This window comes from Aedes aegypti, chromosome 2 (genome assembly GCF_002204515.2).
Source record: "Aedes aegypti strain LVP_AGWG chromosome 2, AaegL5.0 Primary Assembly, whole genome shotgun sequence".
NCBI lineage: Eukaryota > Metazoa > Arthropoda > Insecta > Diptera > Culicidae > Aedes > Aedes aegypti.
In genome coordinates, this window is record NC_035108.1 from 320336279 (window position 1) to 320361364 (window position 25086).

The 25086-nt window shown below is 36.7% G+C and overlaps 2 protein-coding genes across 2 annotated transcripts in view; one reads left to right on the forward strand and one right to left on the reverse strand.

Moving 5' to 3' along the window:
* Positions 1–8312: 8312 nt before the first annotated feature.
* LOC5574041 (probable methyltransferase BMT2 homolog) lies at positions 8313–11522 on the reverse strand. The gene is made up of 2 exons (XM_021845793.1): positions 11081–11522; positions 8313–9030 (listed from the first exon to the last, which is right to left on the reverse strand). The coding sequence occupies exons 1-2, from the start codon at positions 11375–11377 to the stop codon at positions 8323–8325; spliced, it is 1005 nt and encodes a 334-aa protein (XP_021701485.1). The 5' UTR covers positions 11378–11522; the 3' UTR covers positions 8313–8322.
* Positions 11523–16963: 5441 nt separating this feature from the next.
* The window catches only part of LOC5570954 (G-protein-signaling modulator 2), a 44098-nt gene continuing 35975 nt past the window's right edge, over positions 16964–25086 (forward strand). Inside the window, exon 1 of the mRNA XM_021845794.1 lies at positions 16964–17745. Within this exon, the coding sequence (XP_021701486.1) occupies positions 17701–17745 (45 nt within the window). The 5' untranslated portion in view covers positions 16964–17700. The remainder of the gene's footprint in view (positions 17746–25086) is intronic.

Below are 25086 nucleotides of genomic sequence, written 5' to 3' on the forward strand. Positions count from 1 at the left end.
GGGAAAATTTCTTCGTATGTCTCAGTTTCGTTGGGGTCATTTTTTAAGATAATTTGGTAAAATCACTTTTTTTCTAGGGTTTTTGTTTTAAATTTGGATATAAAAAGCTAAATTATTTTTTTTTTCACTATAATAGATATTTTTTCTTATATTTTGTTATTTTGATCTTACTTTCGATCATTCACTTAAATCACTCTGATAATCACTTACATAAAAAAGCTTAATTCTACTTACGGTTTTATCCGATGTTCCCTCGGATGGTTAAATTGTCCGATATTCCCTCGGATGGTTCGATTGTCCGATATTCCCTCGGATGGTTCGATGTCTTCTAGCAGGTGTGAAGCTTCGTTAAAGATGATTTTGGTGTCTCGGTAAACCGCCGGTGCACTAGAATCTGTAGTTTAGGTGTTTCCTCCTTTGCTCCTCGGTAAGCCGCCGATGATTTCGGATAAGAACACTTTTCACTACACTTTAACTACTCCACGCTAGAACTGCCGACTGCGCCAGTGAAGAAGGGTGTCACCCAGACTAAGTTTTAAAAAAAGAACCTTTATTCAATTAATGATTACGATCAAACCTCACTACCTATTGCAATGCTTATGCTGATGCCGCGGGTCCAAAGGGTTGTGGCTTCGTTTAGTGGTCTCTTTCGGTGGTTGTCCACGTAAATGCTACCTATGTTGTCAGGTGATGAAATGCTGATGCTAGACTACTGTTTCCGTTCTACTAGCTGGGCTATCGTCGTCGGTGTGGTGGACGTCGTCGTTGTTGTTGTTGTTGCCGGGAATGATGAAAATGATGATACACCAATAAAGCGATTGGTGTATGGATGATTGTTGAGGATCGGTAAGGGTTCGATCTTAACTTATATGTATATATATATATATTTTTTAGATTATATCTATTTGAAAAGGAACGTTTACATTGAGATCTAGAGTTGTATAGTACTCTTTGTCTTATGAGTCATAATTTCAACTAAAAATAGTTGTTCAATCAGTGAATAAATGAATTAGGTAATGACGTTGGTTCATTGGATCTTGTCTTCATAATCGAATGGCTGTGTTTTACCCTTGACACAATTTAAAGAATTTTGACCGTCTGCTATTAATACTTGGTTGGTGTTCAAGCAGACTGGACCAAGTGCTTTTTCATGGTTTCAGAAAAAAACGTACGCTAGTCATTCAAAATATCTAAATTTTTGCATTATTTTCTGTAATAATGAAACTTATCTATTTGATAATGTATCGGTATCAAAATAACTGTATGGAGTCTTCGTTTGTCCAAAAAACATTTTCAATGTTTTTTTTAGATTTTTTCACATCCCTTGGCTTAAACTCAAATTCTGGGTGTATTTTTTTTCTGTGTCCCTTCCGAAATGTTAGACAGGAACAATCCCACACTCAGAAACACGGGTAGTCACAGAATGACTAAATTTTAGTAGTTTATGACTATTTTCTATCTACCTCTCTTTCATCCTACAAGGAATTTTATTCCTATTTGTCAATTCACCTGGGTTGAACCATCGCTAAGCTTCAACCCAGTCGAAATGACAGTTAGTGTGAAAATTCACAGCAGAATGAAAGAGAGACAAATAGAAAATAGTCATTAATGCATAAACTTTAATAATTCTGTGACTATTTGTATTTCTGAGTGCAGTGTTAAGACTAAAACCCCTGTGGTGTTTTTATCGACTAAGCGAACGTCAAACATGATTAAAAGTGTCAAGGTTCATTTATAAACCCAATTTTTAAATTTAAGTTTGAATATGATATAGCCGTTATTTGAGTAAGGAAAAATGCTAAAGTAGTTACAGTAACATGCTTTTTCGTGTTATTGATTAAAAACAAAGATTTATTCAACATTTTAAGACCCCATTACTGAAAAAATCACTTGAGGATTTTTTTAATTGATTTTGAAGGAATCAGTGGAGGAAATCCTGCGAACACGCTAGGCGTGATTATCCGATGATTCAATTTCATTAGAGATCAAGTGTTTTGTGGTATGTTCGAAAAGTAACGTTGAATCAATTATTGATTTTTTTTGTTAAAATTTTGAAAATCAACCTTATAATTTGTATCAGCCTAGAAACAACAAGTACATATGTTTAAATAATAGGGTCCTAAAGCCTCGTCCTAATTTTAGTACCAGACGCTTAAGTTTAGGCTAGAAACACATGCTCACTAAGTTTTTGGATGCTTTTCGTTGGTTTATAGCGAAACAACCCAATTTTTCTGATTTTTGAGATTTACCCTTGGTTTAAACTCAAATTTTGAGTGTGTTTTGTTTTCTGTGTTCCTTCCAAAATGTCAAATAGGAACAACCCCAGTGTTAAAAAGTCGAGCACCTGTGGCGTTTTTGTCGACTAGGTGAATGTCAAACATGATCAAAAATGCCGAGGCTCAAATTTGGACCTATTTTTTAAATTGAATTTTAAATGTTATTTAGCCGAATTTGATCACGGAAAATTGATCAAGTGGTTGCAAGAACATGCTCTTTCGTGTTATTAATTAAAAACAAAATTTTGTTAAAAATTTGAGGACCCATTTATCCTTCAAATGGTTGACCTACGTGGATTGAAAAACAAGGATGCATCTTGATTGTTTCAGGGAAATTGCGCAAGCATTTTGTATCAAAACCAGCTATTTGCAAAGTAGATTCTATCGGTATAGGTTAAACCACATCGTTCGGAAATGGAAATATCAACTATAAGTAACACAATGAAAAATAAAAATTACCAAGACTGATCAGTGTAAATAAAACAAACAGGATGAATTCTAAAGTGAATCATCCGTACACTCGTAACGAACCAGAATGCGTACTAACCAAAATAAGATGTCAAGCTAATTTAACAAAGCAGTTGAATTGATGAAACATACCAAATTACGACATCGAATACTACGCGAAAGATCTAACGATTTTCAAACTATGAAATTTTTGTTTAAGACTCACGAGCATCGCATCCCTAGCTCAAATATTCCATTAGGTGTCTCTAGCCCTATTCCTACATGTAAATAAAGCCAATCTTCATTTTGATTTTAGTCGTTATTTTCTGTACGTTGTAGATCCCAAAGTGATACACTATATTTAGTTTAGCGAAATAAGCTGTAGCGAAAATCCCTTGGAGGATTGCTGAAAGAATTTGAAAATTATTTCAAAAATAATTAACCGAACTTACGAAAATGCCTTCTACTTCAAACCGTACACACTATAAGTTATGTGAATTGTTTTAACCTTAAAACGAAAAAAAAACTACTTAAATGTTTTTGATCCTTAATCTTATACTGTCACCGTCGCAAAGTGAATTTACCTTACCGCACTCGTACTATATATGGTTGTAACTGTTTAAGCTATACTAAAAAAATATCCCCGTTTGAATGCGTGTAAGTTTTTCCACAGTGAATTAGCGGTTAAGTTTTTTCTGGCCAAACTCCATAACCTCCGATCAACCCCCGAATGGTCTTGAAATCGTAGGATAATGCCAATGCAACGATAGACATACCGCCAAAAGCCACAAACGATTAAATCGTTCGGAAAGTCACTACCGCCACTGCCATCCGATTCATTTGTTATACTGAAGCGAAGCGTTAAATCCTGTCAACAGATCCGCTTCGCGAATACGAAATAATCGAGATCAGCAAACAATTAGCGCTTCCGGATCCTGCCCGCAAATTATATCACCTCCGGTGAGAACGGATATGGCACAGACAAGCAGGAACATAAATCACATGTTAAACATCGGACATTTTATTTTTGGAGATAAATTTCCCATCTGATGAGACAAACATTCATTAGATGTCGTTAGTTATTAAACGTCGAAATTTCAAAACGAGATGTCTGTTTGTCTATGAATGCGATAAAAAAGATAAAAATTTCTCAAAACACGAAAACACCAATGAAGCAAAACCATAATATAATACTGGTTGCTTGTTCTGTCCATAGCCACAAAACTGTCCCATGTGAACAGGAATTTAAGCACACTGAAGACCATTATACGATTACAACCAGTGATGCGGTGATCAAGGAGACGCTGTGAATAAAATTCAAAATTTATGTTCGCTGACCGTTTTGTAAATACAGTGAGCAAGCAAATTCGAATGTTGTATAATTATAGCTGACTCGGTTTATTGGCAAACGAAAGCAGGAAACACGGTCATAGTTGAACGCCAAAAAAAAAAATGCGCGTGGTGACATCCGGCACTCTTTGCATCACACCACCCCTCTGAATACCACTTTCACAGACAACGCTTGAAACTTCACAATTTAATCCCATGTCGCCACATTTAATAAATAAACGCATAATCAGCTCGATCCTCGGTTTGATTTCAGTCAAGCGCAACGACTCGCTTAGTGTCTAGCCGGAAACAATAAAACATTTATCGTGGATAGGAACTGTAATGACCGCAAATCAACAAAAGAAACAATAGTGATGTGCATTTATGAAACGCAAATATTGAAAAATTCGTAAACTATATAAATGAAGCACTGCAAAGCATGGCAATGTGCGAAAACTAATTAGCATTTTAAATAAACAGAAGAAAAAAAAAATTACGCAGATAAATGGTAAACGACAGCTAAATAAAGGAGTACAGCGTTGTTTGTAGTAGTCCAAGTAAAAAACGGCAAAATATAGTGTATTTAGGAAAACCAGGAAGAACATACAGTAGTGAAAAGTGCGTAACAGTGTAGATATTTTACATGTGTAATAAATTTATGTATAAAAATTAAGGTTACGAAATTTATATATTATACACTTATGGAAGTATATATTTGTTATAAAATATAACCTGAATTATACAAAAAGAACGGAAGCGTTTTAAGTCATATGTATCCGAAACTCTACAAAACTCATCAAATTCAAAACTCTACAAAACCCACCTAAAACGGGGGACTGCCTCATTTACATGTGTGGGGTCCCGGGCCAACAATTTTCCAATGGTAATTCATCTAGCAAAAAAAATCAAAACAATGAGCAACACTTCGACTTAGTAATGTGTCGTTAGAAATACAGTTTATAGAGTTGTGTTTGATCCTTCGACCTTGACGCTTGCTCCTGGGCAGTGCGTCAAGAAAGCCCGAGCAGTCGTCAGTTGTTTTCCCTCTCGGGTCGCGCGCCTATTTTCTCTGAGTACTTTTATATAGCCGAGCAAACGAGTGAAGCTGAAAGTGGATTGTTGCTGCTCAAGGATGACGGATCAATTGGTGAGCTCGTTTCATGCTACTATTTCTAATCTATAAAATATGTATGACTGCACCTTTAATCGTTACAACGGTGAGACGTAAATATGATTTTTCAATAAGCTTTGAAAGGTTCGTCACTGTGAGTGTCGACATAAACTCTGATTCATAAATTATTTATATATTTTTTCAAAACTCCTTTTTTTACCTTTATTTTTGTAATTAAAAAAAATTAATGATTCGTCACTACAAGTGTAGACTTGCGAAAGGTTCACTTTATTCAACAAACTTTGAAAGGTTAGCCACCTCAAGTGTCGGCATAATTTTTCTCTACATACATATTGTTCATATCAAATGAAAATATTATATTTACATACAAGCATGTTTATAGGGTCAGTGTTCCCTTAGTGGACAGTCCCCTATAGTCGCACTAGTGGCTTTTTACGGCCGTTTTGCTATGAATCTTTTCAAAATATTTTTTGACATGAAGGTCAGGAGCTATTTATCTAAGTACCATTGATACACAGCTTGATTTTGTTCAAAAAATGATATAATAGCACTATTGAGAGAAACTATTTTTATTATACGAAATAGTTAATGAATTGAGTACTTTTTTTTACATCAAACGAAAGCTTTTGATCCACACTTTGAAGGAAAAATATAAAAGCTTTGCAAAAAAAACGGTTTTGATTAGTATTTTGCCAACGCCGTGGTGCTAGTGCTACTATAGGAACAGAAATTAGAAATAGTGCTACTATAGGCACATGTATTCCTATAGTGGCACAAGCGATAATAAATGCAAACATATGAATTTTCGCAGTTTTCATATTTTTCCCACAAAACCAACATAAAAAGCTTTCAGATGATGTAAAAATAATGACGCTAGCGTTATTTTTCGATTTTATACGAATATTTGGTCTTAGCTATGCGGCTATTGGTACATCGACCCTATCTCACAAATAATTATTTATCATGGTCTAATCGCTCATCAAAGTGAATCCTGTGACCCAACGATCCTCCCCATTAACAAACATCCCTCCCAGTAACCTTTGTGGAGATGCAGAGGCAAACACGGTCTCCAAATAGCAAAGGTTACACACTAACATTCCTTCCCCCAATCCCACCTGACTGCAAGGACGTGGTTGCCGCCGTGATTGACCATGTATAAATAGAGGCACTGAATTATGCACACTGAAGAAGATTATGGCCAATCCCAGCCGAAATTTTAGTTGATTCTTTGTGCATTTTCACTGACTTCGGTCAATCACGGAATAGCAACCATTGATGTGTGTAGTCAGTCTAAGCTAAGCTATCGTTAGAAATACAGTTTATAAACAAACTTCTCGTTAATACTAAGCAAGAACTATGGTATTTAACTTTTGTGTATGTATGTATCCGCCCAGCAAATAGAAAAACGTTCAAATTGATGCCATTTTGGAAATTCTTGACGGAAGGCCTCTGTTTGGAATCGTCTAGATATATAGTATTTTACGGATCATTGGATTTTTTGGAAATGTTTACCAGTTTGGAGTTATTCAGTGTGATGTCTGGATCAGAACGGGTAAAAATGACACCAGCTTCTTTTTTAATCAACTTTCACACAACTAATTACAGTAAATTTAACTCCAATTCAATTTGTTGATGTAGTCTTGAATACGGACATCAAGTGATAACTATATAAGGTAATGGAACCAGCTTTGGTCTTGAGTATTTTTTCGAATTCTTTTGGGTCCTCCGTTTTTCTTCGAAACTGGCAAGGTGTTAAATTAAATCATTTTGAATATCCCGCTTAGACCTGATCGTACGAGCTCAATCTAAGAATATCGGCCACATAGAAATAGAAGAAAAGTTAGCTATATTCCTCAATTGCGAAATTTTTACATTTTATAAAAAATACTGGTTCACAACTTAGTTACTGGACCTGTTATCTAGGTGGTCAATATCCTTCAAATGATTCTCCACGACCATGTATGGGTTAGCCTTTGAAAATGAAGTCTAACACAGTTTAGAAGAAAAATAAAATATACGATCCCATAAATAACCGAAAAAATACTGAAGGACAAAAAGGGTGTCCAGTCGACTCGTTTACATAAATGAAATTCCCTGATATTTCCAGGTTCAGGAAATACTCTAATTTCAGATAGATATAAAGTTCTTGACAAAATAATTTGATATAAGTAATAGCGTTTCAAGCTTCCATATTATTTGTTTATGCATATTGAAGCTCAAGGTGGAACACCATCAAAATCAAAGCTTTATTTTTGTTTTAACCTTTCGGTCGTCGCGCGAATTTTTGTAACGCGAGTAGTCGCGCGTTGTACTTTGTACAACACCCTTGGTTTTGCGAATATCTCAGGAGTCTGACCACTTAGATAGATGACGTCTTCAGCAAAATTGATCAGTAGCTTATGGGCTATCATTATTATAGCCAAGAAATTCAGGATTTTGCCACTAGGCAGCACTAGTGAGCATTAAGCATTTGTTTCGCAAAAATCTCAGGAGCCTGACCACTTAGAAAAATGGTGTCTTCGGCAGAGTTGTTCAGTAGCTTAATTTTTTTCTTTGTTTAATCCTTAAAATTCTTCTTCTTCTTGGCATTAACGTCCTTACTGGGACAAAGCCTGCTTCTCAGCGTAATATTCTTTATGAGCACTTCCACAGTTATTAACTGAGAGCTTTCTTAGCCAAAGTTGCCATTTTCGCATTCGTATATCGTGTGGCAGGTACGATTATACTCTATGCCCAGGGAAGTCAAGGAAATTTCCTTTACGAAAAGATCCTGGACCGACCGGGAATTAGAATCCTTAAAGTTAGAGATTTATTAAAATAATGATAGTCCCTGAGCTTCTGAACAACTTTGCCAAAGGTGCCTGTCTAAAAAGTCAAGATCCTGCAGTATCCGCAAAACAAAAATTTCATGCACGCTAGCGCCGCCTGATGGCAAAATATCGTATTTCTTAGCTCAAATATTGATAGCCCTTGAGCTACCAAACTACTTTGCCGAAGACACCATCTTTCTAAGTGGTCAGGCTCCTGAGATAGCCACGGACTCTAACCACTAGGCTTAGGAAGGCCCCCCTCAACAGTACCCAATTTATAATAAATTCAAGGCTTTCTTTCATAAGCAAAACTATATCTTCCGTTAGATCAATTCATTTCATCATCGACAAACGGCAACCCTCCAAACATTTCCTTAATTTTAGTCACATCTTCAACAGATTTTTCAACGTGTTCTTCCTGCTCGTGTTCACCATTAGGCAATGTATCGGTTTTAAAATCCTGCGGTATATTCAGCACCGGTTCCATATAATCTTCCTTATGAATCCTACACCACCGTTCTGAAACTTCCTTAAAAATTGACTTTCTGAACACCATGCACGTAACGTGTTCCAATTTCTCAATCTTTATCCGAGTGAAGCCCATCAAGCCGAACGTGAAACGCCAATTTTTCATAAGTCTAGCATTAGCTCCTTGATGGCGCGAATCCGGTGTGATCACCAGCAGGATTCCTTCCGGCTTAAGCACATCGTAGGCCTTCTGACAGCACTGCAATCGCTGGTCGGACGATGGCATGTACTCTAGCAGTAAACTAAATACTACGGCATCGAAATAAGACAATGGAAGACTACTGATCGACGACGTCGAATCATTTGTAAAAATTTGACTAAGGGGAACCTCAAGAAAGTCACAATATTTAACGGTTTCGTGAGCTGGGGCTATATCAATAGCTGTTACCTCAAATTCAGCGAAGGAACTGAACGGATTATAACAGCTTCCAACGTCGAGAAGCCTTACCCGATGGATGTCATATGGTTGATGGTGATAGCTGTAGTTCTCGTTCAGAGCTTTCATTACCTGAAAAAAACATTTTGAAATCAATTGAAAATTAAATTACAGGTTTTCTATTTATAGCAGGCCTGCCAAAACTTTTTAGGCCGCGGGCCAAATCTCAGAAGCATTAAAGCGCAGCGGGCCATATTTTAAGTATCAAGCAAATCCTATTTTAATTCAAATAAAACAAACTACGGCAACAATAGGACTTATATCCTATTATTGCTGTATTTTAGGAGTGCCTTTCCTATTAAGCACTAAAAGGTCACTTTGAACAGAATAATGGTCTACATCAATGAAAAGTCAATTTTTGCCAATGAACAGTTCGGATTCCGCCATGGACATTCGACCACTCATCAATTCTTACGTGTAACAAATTTGATTCGTTCCAACAAATCTGAAGGATATTCTAGAAGAGCAAGCTAGACATAGAAAAAACATTCGACAGTGATTAGCATAAAGGCTCGATTGTTCCAATCTATATTGTTAGCAGTGGCGTACCCAGAAAATCGTCCAGGGAGGGGTCTTGATTTCTTTTTCGCGATGATTTATAGTACTATAAAATGGACTAACATTCATAAGTTAGGTATTGCTGTGTGCGTTTGAAATGCAAATATCAAATGCGGGAACACCAAACGCGATAAGATTTTCCACACGAAATGCGATGTCAAAGATACATTTTTCTTGCTAGGTCGGCGGTGATTTGTATGATCGTTGCTAGGTGTCCTTTGATTGTTTTGTGTTACCGCATTTGGAGGACGTTTAGTGAAGATTTGAACCTCAAAGGCAAACAGCAATATAAACAAGCTACAGATGGTTTAACCCTGAGAGGGAGAAACCAATACAAAATTTTTCTACGTCACAGTGAGCCGAGATTTTGCTGTCACGAACTGTCACTGCGAGCCCAGATCTTAAAAAATGGACAAACATGATAAAAGCGCGTAATTAGCCAAAGCATATTTTTGCATTTCATCAAAAGTAGTAAAAATCGAATTAGAATCAATTCATGCTCATTCAAAAGTATCGTCACGAAAGTACCGTTTATTCTAATTGAATATAACGTATTGAAATGAGGCTCTTTTAACTGTTTTCAATAAAACTGAAAATTAAACGCATAGAAAACTGTGGCCCTTTTTCAATGTTTGTCCAGAAAGATCGAAAGTACACAACAAATGAAAACTAGCAATTTTCGCCAAGCCTGCCTTGATTGTCGTTGACAAACTGGAGTTATCTTGCAGCATGGAAAAAAATGTTTCAAATTTCGTGTGTACTATCTGTGCACAAGTAATTTCTCGGCCTGTGACAAGTAATTTCTCGGCCTATCTTGATGCATGGGAAATTCCTGCAAGGAAACGATCAAGAAAGCTCATTTTTCTGATCGCAGTACGCAGTTGAAAAGAAATGTCAGTTCAAACGGGAGTCGCTGTAGAAAATTTCTGCAAAGAATCAGCGAGAAATTCCTTTGGTGATTCCTGTTCAGCAGCAAATCAGGCTTTAACCATAAACATTAAAATCATTTAATGATTTTTTTTCAGCAAAATAATAGCAAATTCTAAAGAACTCCTTAACTTTTGAGGATGTTTTAGAGGTTTTTTAAAATGATTATTGTAAAAAAATTAAACTGCCGGATTTTCAGGACGCATTTCACTAAAATTCTTTTAAAAAAATCGAAAAGTTGATAGTGCGAGACCTCAAAAGAAATTTTGATAGTCCATGGATAGTTTACTTGAAAAGTTACTCATAGATGCATTACTAAAATCGGTTTTTAAATTATTTATAGGTATTACAATAAACAGCTCGAAGATTTATTATCATCTGTAATAAAGTTTGGGGGTTTTCTTGAAAGAAATGCAGTAGCTGCAATCCATAAGTAGGAAAAAATTGTGATTTTAAAAATATTTTTTGTTAAAAAAGAGACCTTCCAGTAAAAAAGAAACTTTTTGAAGATTTGCAATGAAATAGAGTATCTAAAAAGAGACCTGTTATCGGTTGTTAAAATGAAGCTGCTGGCCGGATCTGGCCCGCGGGCCCTACTACGTTGGGCAACCTTGGGCAACCCTGATTTAAAGCATACCTTGTCATCCTTATCGCGAAACAAGTTCAGCAAACGCGCCCCCAGAAAGTAATCCCGGCACGAATTGACCACCCATTCGATTCGGCTGTTGTCCTTCTTGCAGGACACTTCCATGGTTTTGTCCCAGTAACAGGTGGCCAGGGTGCGCATTGCTTCGGCATACCGCTTCAGGAGGTCCTCGTTTTGCAGATGTTCTCGCCACACTTGATCCGGATGGGCTTCCTTGGAAGAGTCCCGCAACTGCTGGTGAACCGATTTAATTAGCCCGGAAAGGGCAAGCTGTTCCTCGGATGCCATGAGATGGTTCCGAAAGTTGGGTAAGTATGGAGAGTAACTTTTAATTCAAACTTTTACAAAAACTATTCGCGTGTCTCAACAAAAATGAGTGCAGAGGCGAAGGAGCGTAACGAAATGTGAGACCAAAACAAAATAGATAAAGACAAGCGCTGAAAAAAAAAACAAATGACGACCTTCAGAAACATCTATCCGAAAACTTTCGAGTTGTGACACGGAAAAAATGTACACGGAGACGGAATTCAACTCAATTTTGGGTTGTTTCAACGCAATTCCGTAGTTGATCCCAATAACTCAATTTTGGCTAAATTTCCAAGGTCCCCACTAGGTAGTTTGGCTTTAATTCCATTAGAAAACTATACTCAATTTTGGGTTGATTTAACGCAAAATTGAGTTCTTTCGACCCAAACATAAGAAAAGTTGCATTTACCCAAATTTGGCTTATTGGGCCAAAGTACCCCCATTGGGTAGATGCAACTCTCTCTATTTTTGACAACATTCGTGTGGGAGAAAGAGAAAACCGAGAGATTTTGGGTTGAAACTATAATCGATATACTTAATTTTGGGTAAAGTAAACTCAAAAATTAGGTAAAAATATTTCTCCGTGAAGATAATTCTTGCACTAAGACAAGACGTGTCAGGTCGAAGTACAAAAATGAAACCTGTCTGTCAAAAAAGACCACTTCTCATTGGTCGGTTTGGCAAAGGCCTACTTTCACATTGTTGAGTTGGATTACAACAGGGCACTTTGTTGCTAGCCTTTTTCAAACTTTTGATAAAAACTCTAACTTATGAACTAGCAACACGGCCCTAGTTCATAAGTTAGAGTTTTTATCAAAAGTTTGAAAATTTTTCATGAAATCTTTTTGTTTCAAATCCATTTATATTCGATGTTAAGTTTACCGCATGTGCTTTTACAATGAAAAAATAATTAATAAATGCATAAATGAAAGCAGAATAATGGAAATTGTGTCAACTTTCTTTAAGAATCTCGCTGGTTTTGAATATAAACCTGATTTTTAAATAAGCTAACATCCTCTATTGCACTGTGTGAATGAAGCGTGCAAGAAACAACAACATTATGAATCTTGATATTTGAATATTTTCACAAGATTTATTTAAAAAGGATACTGGTAGCACTGGCTTTTGTATCGTCAAAGTTATCGACTGAAAAACAACGGGGCAGTCTTAGTTGAGCTGTCACGTCCTGTTCTAGTTCTTGCATAACATTTGAGAAGGGCCTACTTGCAAAATCTATAGATAGGGATCATTCAAAAATTTCATAATGCTTTATGGGGTGTGTAGTGACGGCTGTTAAATTTTTCCCAATTATCAGGAGTAACTTTCCACTGAACACCTGAGCACGTCCATAATTGGGAAAAATTTAACAGCCGTCACTACAGGGTGGGCTATGGGTTACGACTCATACAAAATTTGTAGAGTATCAATACAAAAAAGCGTCACGAGAGGGTGGGTGGGTGTCCAAAATTGCCAATTTAAGGCTGATTTGCTGACAACATAAGGAATCGCCTATCTCGATGCGTGGAAAATTTATTTATTTTTTCATTAAAAAAACACTTGAGGTTTCATAACGCCAAAAATTGCCATTTTCGACACCCACCCACCCCCACGTTACGCTTTTTGTATGAACATTTTATAAATTTTGTATGAGCCGTAGCATCACGAGGACACCCACCCACCCCCTTCAGTGTTATGAAGTTTGTGAATGGGCCCTTAGTTTAGTCCGTCTGAACACCGACCAAATGTTCCAAAAAATCACATTTTTCTGTTTGCAGTACTCAGTTGAGAAGAAATGTCATTTCAAAGGAGGTTCTCTATACAGCGGGGATTCGCTGGCTGGAACACGATTGCCTTCCATCTAGCGAATCCGACCCGTTAGTTGAACGACTGACAGCTGGTGAAAATGCTCCACACTAACGCATCTGGAGAGCAAATCGTCACGAATCGCACATATACAAACGCATTTGTTCTATATATGGAGACTTCAATGCGACGGTACTCAGACGTCAAAGTCAGTTTGACATTTGAGTGCTTTTTATTTGGAATATTTTTCAACTAGCGAACATCTAACCATCGCGTCATTCCATGTAGCGGACCACCAACTAGCGAATCCCCACTGTAGTAAGTTTTTTAACCCATTCAGTCAAGGGATTTCTTTATTTTTCTTGAGCAAAACAGCATACTCAGGTTCAAGCGTTATGAAATATATGAACAAGCCCTTACATACAAAGTCGATGTTTTGGTGATGAACCGTATATGCTAAAAATCACCTTAGGGGTCATGCACAAATTACGTCACGCTCCGAGGGGGGGAGGGGGTCAAGCCAAGCGTGACAAGCCTTACGAAAATTTCGGAGGATTCATACAAAAAACGTGACAAAGGGGGGGGGGAGGGGGTCAAAAAAGTTGAAATTTAGCGTGACATAATTTGTGTACCATCCCTTAATAGAGACAAAAACAAATTCGATTTTTCATTATTCGTATTAGAAATCAAGCATGCTACTCACGCTCTCATTCCTCGCACACGCTTAACGTGAAGATGAATCGAAGCCAAATATCAAATTTTCAAGAGCACGGATCTGGAGAACCAAACATCCGTTTAAGCTGAAAACTTAATCGATTGGTCACTCGCTGGTGGTGGCCAATCGATTAAGTTTTCAGCTCAAACTGGTGTTTGGTTCTCCAGATCTGTGCTCTTGAAAATTTGAAGTTTGGCTTCGATTCATCTTCACCTTAAAATACGCAAGAGTTTTCTTCCAGCGCATTTCAAGCATGTGGAAGGTTTCAACGCAATTCCGTAGTTGAGCCTGTGGCGATTATGGTAGGAATAATGCAATTGATTTATTTCGTGTGCATTTGAAATTCAATTCTTACCTCGAGCTTCCACGGGTCAAATGATGACAAAGACCGCCTGCTAAGGGTTGCGTACTTAGCTGGTAGTGCAGCCTGGGCACTGTTGTCCTTCTGACATCAGCTAGAGTGAGGAGGTACGTTCTGAGCATCTGTACACCATGAGGTGCGGCTCAAACAGCGTCTGTTCTGGCATCCAGCGGCTGAGTATGAAACGCTGTATCACGTCAGCTACACTTAAGATGGCAGTCCCATCAACGTGATGTAGGTAGCGCGACCCCGGTAAGGTAGCATACCGAATTCATTATCCACCACGAAAAGTGGAGAAAGAAGAAAAAACGAACGTTATTTTCGGCAACCGACCTGGCAACGAAATAAGGACTATGATTGGAAACTCCGACCTGAAACGTCAGGACCTTAAATGAACCTGGACGAGTGAGCCTTTTGGCTCGTAAAGCCTGATTCGCTACTGACAAGTAATTTCTTGGCCTATCTTGATGCATGGGAAATTCCTGCAAGGAATCGATCAAGGAAGCGCTTTTTTTCTGATCGCAGTATTGACCATTGCACGAATTTTTAGATTCTAATGCAATTGTTCATTTGCTGAATACAACTTACACACTCGCTAACACCAGTAGGCGTATTTTTTAAAAGCTATGACGTTTCAGAATTAATCAAAACAGTAAAGATGGATGTTATCAAAACTTATTTATTTTCATGTGAGGTCCTTAGCCTCCAGTCACCCCAGCCACTCCTATCTTTATCTACTCACGGTACTGGCCGGCTACAACCAATCCCGATAGGAACTTAGGTCGTGCGTTGACAGGAAAACGGGAGGGTTTGCTTCTGCAGTGTCTGTACTGAATTCTATCGGAAGTACTTCAAGCAGTCTTAACCGTTCAGGAACGAACCATGGAAAGAATCACCATGGACATCTGCAAGTGTAGTTTCTGCGCTACTCACTGGAGCTTTCCGGCGGAATTTCTGGCAATGACCGGATTGCCTTCTGAAATTTTGAAATGATGTCTAGAACAAGATGCGTTTCGAGAGTCAAAAATTGATCACTAAAATACGTCGAGTTTCAAACGAAACACTTACCAGAGATAAGTTGAGATAGTTTTAATGTAAAATTAAAAAAATGCACTAGTTTTCTCAAAACCTAATGTCTTATTTAGGTATTATCACCTCGCTCGCGTAAAGAAAAAAATAAAACAATTATGAAAAACGTTGGTATCGAAGCAACTGTCATGCTGTTATGCGAGTGTTTGTGTGAGGTGTGAAAATGTTCACTGTGCAAAAATTATTTGCACAGTAGTCTAATAAGGTGCAAAATGCTCAATACGCAGTTGAAAAGAGATGTCAGTTCAAATTGCGAAAAGTTGGCGTGTGCGTGGCTGCTATTCAGGAAGTGCGTTGGCTAAGATCTGGAGAACGTGAATTCAGAGCGGTAGACCCCGTCGCTAACACCGCATTCAAATACAACATCTACCACAGCGATGGCGATAAAGCTCGGAGTCGGTTTCATAGTGACCGAGAAGTAGATGAAGCGCGTTATTAGGTGGAGGCCGATCAACGAGCGGATCTGCGTATTGAGAATTCGGGGCAAGTTTTTCAACTACAGCCTTATCAACGTTTTTGCACCGACTAAAGCGAAATATGCACTTCAACAGAAAAGTAATAGCCTATCTCGATGCATGGGAAATTTCTTGCAAGAAATGCTCAAGAAAGGCATTTTTCTTTGATCGCAGTACGCAGTTGAAAAGAAATGTCAATTCAAATGGAGCTCACTGTAGAAAATTTCTTGTCCATTTCTTGTGCAGAAATTTTTACTTTTCTTGAGCGGAACAGCATACCTTGCTTTATTTAACAGAGCCTCATGCTATATTAAAGAGTTTTTTTTACCCTTTAAAGCTAAGTATGCTGTTTCACTCAAGAAAAGTGAAGAAATTCCTTGACTGAAAGGGTCAAGAAATTTCCTACAGAGAGCCCCCTTTGAAGTGACATTTCTTCTCAACTGCGTACTGCGATCAGAAAAAAGTGATTTTCTTGACCATTTCTTGGGAGAAATTTTCCACGCATCGAGATAGGCGATTCCTTTTCTTGTCAGTAGCAAACCGGCCTTAAGCTAAGTATGCTGTTCCGCTCCAGAAAAGTAAAAAATTCTGCGGAAGAAATGGTCAAGAAATTTTCTACAGTGTGCACCATTTGAAATGACATTTCTTTTCATCTGCGTACTGCGATCAAAGAAAAATGCTTTTGTTGACCATTTCTTGCAAGAAATTTTCCACGCATCGAGATAGGCGATTACTTTTATGTACTTCGCTTTAAAGGGTATTCGCAAACCACCGTGTACAGCTCAAGTAATTTCGGTAGCGGTATTCGGGACTACGAAGCTGCTGCTGTTTTCCTCGGTTTTCTGTAAGAAAAACAAGGAGATATATTTTTTGCTTTTTTTTCACGCACACGATGACAGTTACTTACGAGGTTTTCCATAAGTGCGAGTGCTTTTTGTTTCGTAGTCGCGAATCATTCCTTGACCGTTTCTTGTCCTATCCTCTTGCACAGTACTTATGATCAGCGTACCGGCCATTATTCTAGCACCCGCTTGAATCGTTGGCCCTTCAGAATAGTTTCTTTCTGCCAAGCTGTCATCGAAACGTCACCGCGGCGTCACTCGTTATCACGCACACAAAGACAACATTTGTGTAAATGAAACGTCAACCGTCAGCAGGAGGAAAAGCTGTGAAAAAGTGATAAAAAATCAACGCCTTTGTGGGTTCGCTCGGAACAGAAGAGGAGAAGAAACAAAACGGTAAACGCTTGTAGTTGCTGACTGACTGGAGGAAATTGGAAGCAAAACACACAGCAGAAGCAGTTCCGTGGGTGCGACGCGAGAAGAGCATCAAACATCATCCAAGTGGAATCGTTTTTCTTTTCGTTTTCGTCTGCGTGTGTAATCTTGAGATATTTTCGCTTAATTGGACGTCGCGCTGGTCCCAAAATAAAAAAAAACGGTCGATTCGAAGTGATATTAGGGAGTGCCAAAAGGGGAAGAGCATTTTGCGGATCCGTACTGTTTTCCGGTTCTCTAGCTGCGTGAATTCAATAATACTCGGGGGCCGTTTATGCGTCACCCATTTTTACATTTTTCTACAGTCCGTCTCTCGGATTCGCCTTCGCTAAGTAATAATTGGAAGTGCTGGAGGAGTGGGAGGAATTCCTTTTGGTGATTCGTTCGTGTGTAGCATTAATTGAAGATTGTTTTGTGAGGAGTGCAATGTCCAGTGTTTAGATTGCTGTCCTGGATAAATACAAGAAAAGGGTGCGGAACGCCATTAAAGTCGACTGTGAAAGATCGGAAGCTTTGGCTTCTTCCATTGAGAAATTCATCGATTTTACGTCCGGAGCAGATTTCAACGATAGAACAGCCCCTGCTACAACCCCGCTAAGCATACAATGTCTTCGTTATCAGCGAGTGCTGAGAATCTGTCCAGCGATCAGGTGAATATAAATAATTGATATAATAATTATTGCTCAAGTTGTTGAATACACAGTCTTAAAAGATTAGATTAGATATTATTCTCATTCATTGCCTGAGGCGCGTCAGTTCCTTGAATTGATATTGTGATTCATACGAGGTGTTGGTATCTAGCGGGTTTCCTATCTCTGTATCTGTACTGTGGTCTATGAAAAATATTTCTAAATTTAAAGAAAAAAGGTACTTTTTGATTATTGCTTAGGCTGTTTTGTTTGTTTTGATAATAATTTTGAATTAAAATTTAAAGCATACACTGTAAAACATATTATCTGTATATTAAATCATTGTGATTTTCTGGACCATTTCCGGGAAGAAGTTTTCCACGCATCGATATGGGCGATTCCTTTTCTTGTCAGAAGCAAACCAGCTTTGAGGACGCATTTCTGGATGAATCTCGTCCTAAGGACCTATCTAACAATGAGGGGCTCTCTTTGTTTACTATCCCTTTAATAAATAACTGATACATATATCCCCTTTTTTGTTGGATTTTTGTTTGAAACGCAAGCCAACGACATTGTCTTTCGATCTATTAGCTTGCAGCTCAAGAAAAGCAAAAATTTCTGCGCAAGAAATGGTCAAGAAATTCTCTACAGTGAGCGCCATTTGAAATGACATTTCTTTTCAACTGCGTACTGCGATCAAAGAAAAATGGCTTTCTTGAGCATTTCTTGCAAGAAATTTCCCACGCATCGAGATAGGCGATTTTTTTTCTGTTGAAGTGCATACTTCCCAATAATGAAAAACTTTCCAAAAAGCTTTAGTATTGCACTGATATAATCGAAGGAGAGCGAGATATGAGAGAATCTCTCGTTGTTACATAGGTCCTTTAGTAAAGTTAGCGATGGTTCAGGTATTTGCCCAAAGTTATCTTCAGATATTACTCGAATTAAGTAATTTTTTTACGAACTCTAAGTAATACATCCAAGATTTTGGGTTTGGATAGCTTCAAGAATTCATTGTGAATATTTTATTCTAAAGATAGCAATAGAAATTACTTCAGGGATTCCATCAAACATTCCTCAAATGATTCCCTATGAATTTTCTTTGAATGGTCTAAGTCCTTCAGAAATTTATTTAGTAATTATCCAATCGATTTTTCTAGGACTTCCTCCAGCTTAGAATATCGTCCAGAGGTCAACCAGTAATTTATTCAGCTGCCTCTAGAAGGGATTCTTTAGGATTACCAACAGAACTGGCGTTCAAAATTTCTTCAAGATTTCAACCAGGAATTACTTTAAAGATGCTATGAGAAATTTCTCAAGTGTTTCAATAATTTTACAGTTAAATTTCCGAAAACATCCGGGAAATTTATTTCAAGATGATTCATAGTAAACGGGGTATTTTTGATAATGCGGGTAATATTGATAGTGCGGAACCCATGACATACTAAACGAAATAAAATAAATTCTGTCAATGAGCTTAGCAATACGAATGCTAAGCTCGAGTGTACTTGTTTGACACTTCATGTCAGAGTTTTTTTTTTCATAAGAATCGAGAATATTTGAGCTTACGAACAATCTGTGTTATACGGTCACAATTTGATGAAGTATTAAACAGTCTGTCACTTATCCTTTACAGCTTAGTTATTGAAATTGAATATGCCTAGAAATGGAATGTTCTCCCAAATCTCTTAGTCAAAAGCATTTTTACATACTGCGACCATATTTGTAATTAATGTATCAATGTAAGAAATTTCCATATAACGATGAACGCCTAGAGGAATGAGATGTACTATAAATTTTACGTGAATAATTCGTTATTTATATATACCTTTTTTATTTCCTAAATCCATTGATTTATATAGATTCTTCATGAAAAAACGAGAATCAATTAATATCTATTAGAAAATATAAACCTATGCAAATTCTTTTATGTTTATAATAATGTTTTACATGTTTGTTTCAATTTAAAACACATTTGAAAGTGATTTTTCGTATTCGTATTCTATGTTTCTTATTACCATTTTTGAACTCAGTGAAAACTACAATGATGAATTGACATAGTTAAGTTGTGAATCAAATGTTAATCTAAATCAAAACGATTTTAACTGATCATTAAAATATGCAATGTGTAGTGACAATTTCAGTAAATTCGCACTTGTTTGAAAGTAAAACAGACTTCCTTTATGAAAAAATAATATTTTTTAGAATCAAAATCAAATAAATGTTTCCTTGGATAAAATTTGTAAATTTTCAACTTCACTTTTAAACATATTTTATTTATTTATTTAATTTATGAATTCCTTGAACATATAGTTTAAAATTCTGTATCATTTGTATAAAAACAACACACAATTTGCTCAATGGTATAAACTTACCATTACAAGCGCACGAAAAAAATAAATAACGTTTTGTTATGGTCTTAAGCAAATAGCAAAAATAATTAAAACTTTTCTACACTGGCACATTGTTCAAATTCTACTTTATCTTGAAATACAAAGCTACAGTATTTTGAAATACTGTAGAGAATAAAGACCGCATTGGCCGTTTTCATACAAATTGGCCGTTTTCATACAAATTGGGTCTGAATCTCGGCTTCTTGTGCTCCGATTTATCAATAATTTTTACAATTCAGAATTAACATGAATTTTACTTAACTAGAGAATCACAATAAATTTCAAAAAATCAAACAAAATTCTCTTATTGCTTATTGCTCTAAATATTTCTATTTGCAAATTATTTCTAATTCAAAATGTTATGATTTTTGTCAAAATTGTAGAATTGCGATAACTTAAAAGGTTGTTTATGAAAAGCTCGGAATTTATAGCTCATTAGGTTTAAAATTTCTTATAAGCTGAGGTGAAAATTTCAGATCAAATTTAACCATTTAATATGAAAAAACAGCCGATGCGTAATTTATTCTGCCCAGTACTTCAATCCTTAGAAAAGTGTTCATTTTGAACGACAATTAATCATACTAAAAACTAGGTGATCAAATGATGATCAAATGAATGGACCTCTATTATATTAAAAATTGTGAGAGATACTCACCGCATCATTTTGCCAGTGATTCCAAGTTTGCTCTTAAATATGGGTTATTTGGAACTAAATTTTGAACATTGAGGTTTATTAAATAACTAGTGCTCCCGGCAAACTTCGTCTTGCCATCAAGTAGGCTGTTGAAAAACGCCATGAAAGTCACGTGTGGAAAATGACAGATTAGTTTTCTCCCGTTTTCTCCACTATCCCGATGACTTTCCTAAACTTTTTCTTCGCACAAACACGTCGGAGCTCTGGACGAATTCAACAGTGAAGGAATCATGTAAGTCCAATCACCCGTTCTCAAGCCATTTCGTGACATACAAACACCATTCCATTTTTATTTATATATAGAAGATAATCCCCTCGTGGGTACGCCACTGAGTGGTGGTATCATATTTTGGCATTTTTGTTTAAAGCCGCGTAATAATTTATATTTCATAAACGCACTAATCAGTTTTTACATTGCAATTGAAAGACATGTATAAAGAAAAGTAATCGCATAATTCGTGGAAAATTTCTTGCCAGAAGTGATCGAGAAAGTAATTTCAAATGGAGCTCGCTGTAGATAATTTCTTGGCCAATTTTGTCGAATTAGTTTAAACTATACATTTTACATTAAGGGGGGTCTGTAGCCTTGAGGTTACGCTTTCGCTTCATAAACGGAAGGTCATGGGTTCGATTCACAGCCCCTCCACAAAAAATCCGTCCAGCCACCAGAAGACGCCTCACGGAGGACCGTGCTTTGGGGAGCACATCCATCCTCCGTCAGTATCAGATGGTGACTGAGACAAACTGACCCTCTTCGCAGGCAGCTAGCCTCACTAACAGCAGAGCTCTCTCCTACCTGCTCGGTGTGAGAGTAAGAAGAGTAGGAGAGAGTGTAGATGTAAATATAGATAAGTTAAAAATAGATCTGTATCGGTTAAGAAGCTACAGATCAACTGATTCTGGCACAGTAGTGGCTCAAGCAGGGAGTGCCTCACAAAAAAAAAAAAAAAATACATTAAATGACAATCCTAAAACAGTCAATATTTTTTTATGATCCATTTTATTTGTGCTTTTCAAGGAGGTAAATCTAGCGATGATGACAAAAACCATGATGCCTCGCGTTGTTCTTTATCCTGCGATCATAGCAACAACTCTTTGTCGTCAAGTTATCACAACAAACTACGCTCCGCGAATAATGCATCGTGTTGCATGTGTGCTAGCGATTAACTGTTCGCGAAAAAAAAAAATTGATTATTTCGAGGATTTTTCCACTTTTACTTAATGATCTACTTCCATATATGCTGTTTGTGATTCTAAAACCATTCGAACATTGGTTGAGCGATAAATAATAGCGCGAATGCGGCATGATTCAAGTTGATCGCTACTTGTAACAACATCCGATAAACTCTTTGTCCCACGACAAACAGTGCATCGGATGCTTTATATATCCACTCTGCGAGGTGTTGAAATCATGCTAAAGCCGATTTTTTTCCATCCTTGGTGCTTTTTATTTGAATCACTCGATTTCTGTTCGAATGAAAATAGTATGGGACGAAAAATACTGATTATATCACACTTCAGTATATCACACCAACATTTTGTGGATCCATGATGTAATCGAGTAATTACTGTATTTACAAAAGTAGAGTTCAAATTTGCAACAATTGGGTCCAGTACTGACAATTGAGCTGTCATGCGGCTTCAGCTGAAAACCCTACAAAAACAGGAGTCTCTAGAGGATATTATGGAGGGATATTAGGGACTCCAACAGGGTCCCTAAAAGTATTCCGAAAGAAATCTCTGGAGAAATCAATAGAAGAATTACTGAAGGTTTTCCTCGATAAATCAGAGAACAAATTCGTGGAAAACCTATTGAACATTCACGTGATAGATTCTGGAGAGTTAGAGATTTAGAATATTGCACCAAGATTCATTGCTAGCAGAATAAAGAAAGAATGTATTTAGTGATTATTTTGTTTCAAATAGAGGCTTTAGAGACTCCCTCCCCTTGGTTATGCGACCTTGCCGCGATGGGAGGGCATAATCCATTAGCCCATATGATGGAAACCAAAGGCGTAACCAGTAGTGGTGGTATCACATTTTGGCATTTTTTGCTTAAAGCCGCGTCATAATTTATATAGCATAGACGCAATAATATCTCGGATGTGATCCAACGGACATTCTGCGTCATTGATAGAATTGATGCCCATTTCAAATAATTAATCTATTCGAAGTTGACATTAATACTATTGGTGACGTTCAGTTTACCTTTTGCTAACCAGAATGATCCGTAGCCACTCTTACTATTAGCTAGCTAGATACATCGTTGTCATATACGACGTAGGGAATACTTAGGAACTCTTAGGAAAATGACTAGTAGATTCACTGAGTAGAAATAAGTGGCGACAATCTTATTTTTATATGGTTTTTACATTGCCATAATAAGAAATACCATGACCCCACAGTTATGGATCAAATAGTGTAGAGTCCAACCTATGAAATTCAATAAAACAACATGGAAAACGTAAAATGGTAATTTTAAAGCACGAATCGAATCGTTTCAAATTGGAACTTCGGTTAGTAAACTATTTTGAGTATAATATTTACATAGGATTGCAAAAAAATTAAAAATTGTATCAGTTTCTGAAAACCATATTATGGATCAACGTTCATATTATGGATCAAATTGTGAGATATTATGGATCAGTGCGCAAAATCAAGAGATTTTCAACTCAATGCATACACTCAGGCAAAAATACTATGAATATCCATTATTTTCCCTTATGTTTATTTGCCACAAGAAATCGGTAAGTATTTCATTGATTCACCTTATGAAATGATCTGAATCACGCCAGTGTGGTGTCTTGCTGATTTCATAAAACAGCATTATGAACATTGAAATAAAAATTATGAATTTCTTATATCAGCAATATAAACTACATTGCTTTTTATGACACAAATTATTATTTCATTATTAGTTTTTATATTCAGTTGACAATACATTTCATACAGAGTATTTACAGAAATGTCAATGCTTTCATCTACTCATTATTAGGTGAAATTTATTTTAATGTTGAGCAAACGCGTGGAAATCGAATTTCCTACTATTTTGCCGTGTTGTGATGCTCAATAAAACGCAGCAAAGTAGTATTGCACATGCTCCTATTTTACGTTGGTCAAGCCTAATGCCAAAACTATATTGAAAAAATTGGCAATGGCATTACTCGTACTACAATATTTTGATAACGTCAACTCGACCATTACTCTCCGTTTATTAAAATCTACATTTCCATTTTCTTTTTCCAATTATCTGGATCCACGCGATTGTACATTGCCGAACTTCCTTTCTGGACTTCTGAAAAATTTGACGCAATATGTTGGATCTCAACGATGGCGGTGATTTCGTGCTACAAATTTTCATAATCACAACCTTATGAGTTTTTCACATTAGTGACAGCTATGTAAATCGTAAGGCAGCCTAATGAAATTGGTATATGGTAATGATGTGAAACATACTTCGCACTTATGGTTTTCATCGAATTAATATGAAATCCATAATAGCCTTATGAAATATGGTATCACTAAGAAAATGATTCATGACGGCAATGGAAATCATAAGGCGTGCAATGAAATTTGTAAAAGTTCAATATATTTAATAATTTTCCCAATTATGGCTATCATTTCAACGGTATGAAATTCATATTAGCCTTCTGAAATAGGTTTTTATAGATTTTTCAATGCTTCATAAGGAAAAATTTATGAAATTCGTTAATTAATTTGCTTGAGTGTATGTATTGCATGTTTTGACGAAAGTTAACAATGCGTCATATATTACTGCAAAAAAAACAGTGTTCGAGCTGGAAACAAGGGTAAATGCCTTTTATTTGTGATGCTGCATTGTAACAACTGAGACATGAACTGTTCTCGCTTCACACCAAGTTTTTCACCCATTTTTGTCGGCTAAAAAATGAAATTTACAAACCTTGATGTTTTATTATTTTTATCCTTAGTGCTATTTTCTGAAAATGTCGAATCCAATGCTTAAAATGGCAGAAATCTAGATTCTTTAGAAGTGATCCATAACCGTGGTAAACAATCATTTCCTGATCCATATTATGGATCACTAGTTAGAAGTGCTAATATTCGATATCAACAATCGAGAAAAATGTTTTCCAACGATGAATTCATACTCAATCAAAACGAATGAGTATGTTTTATGCTATAACATTTCAATTTTACCACCTGTGGACAGCTGTGGGAGCTTATGAATGCTGACGACACTTCTTACAGAAAATGAACATATAATGATAGCTGTGTGGTACCAACTAAACATTT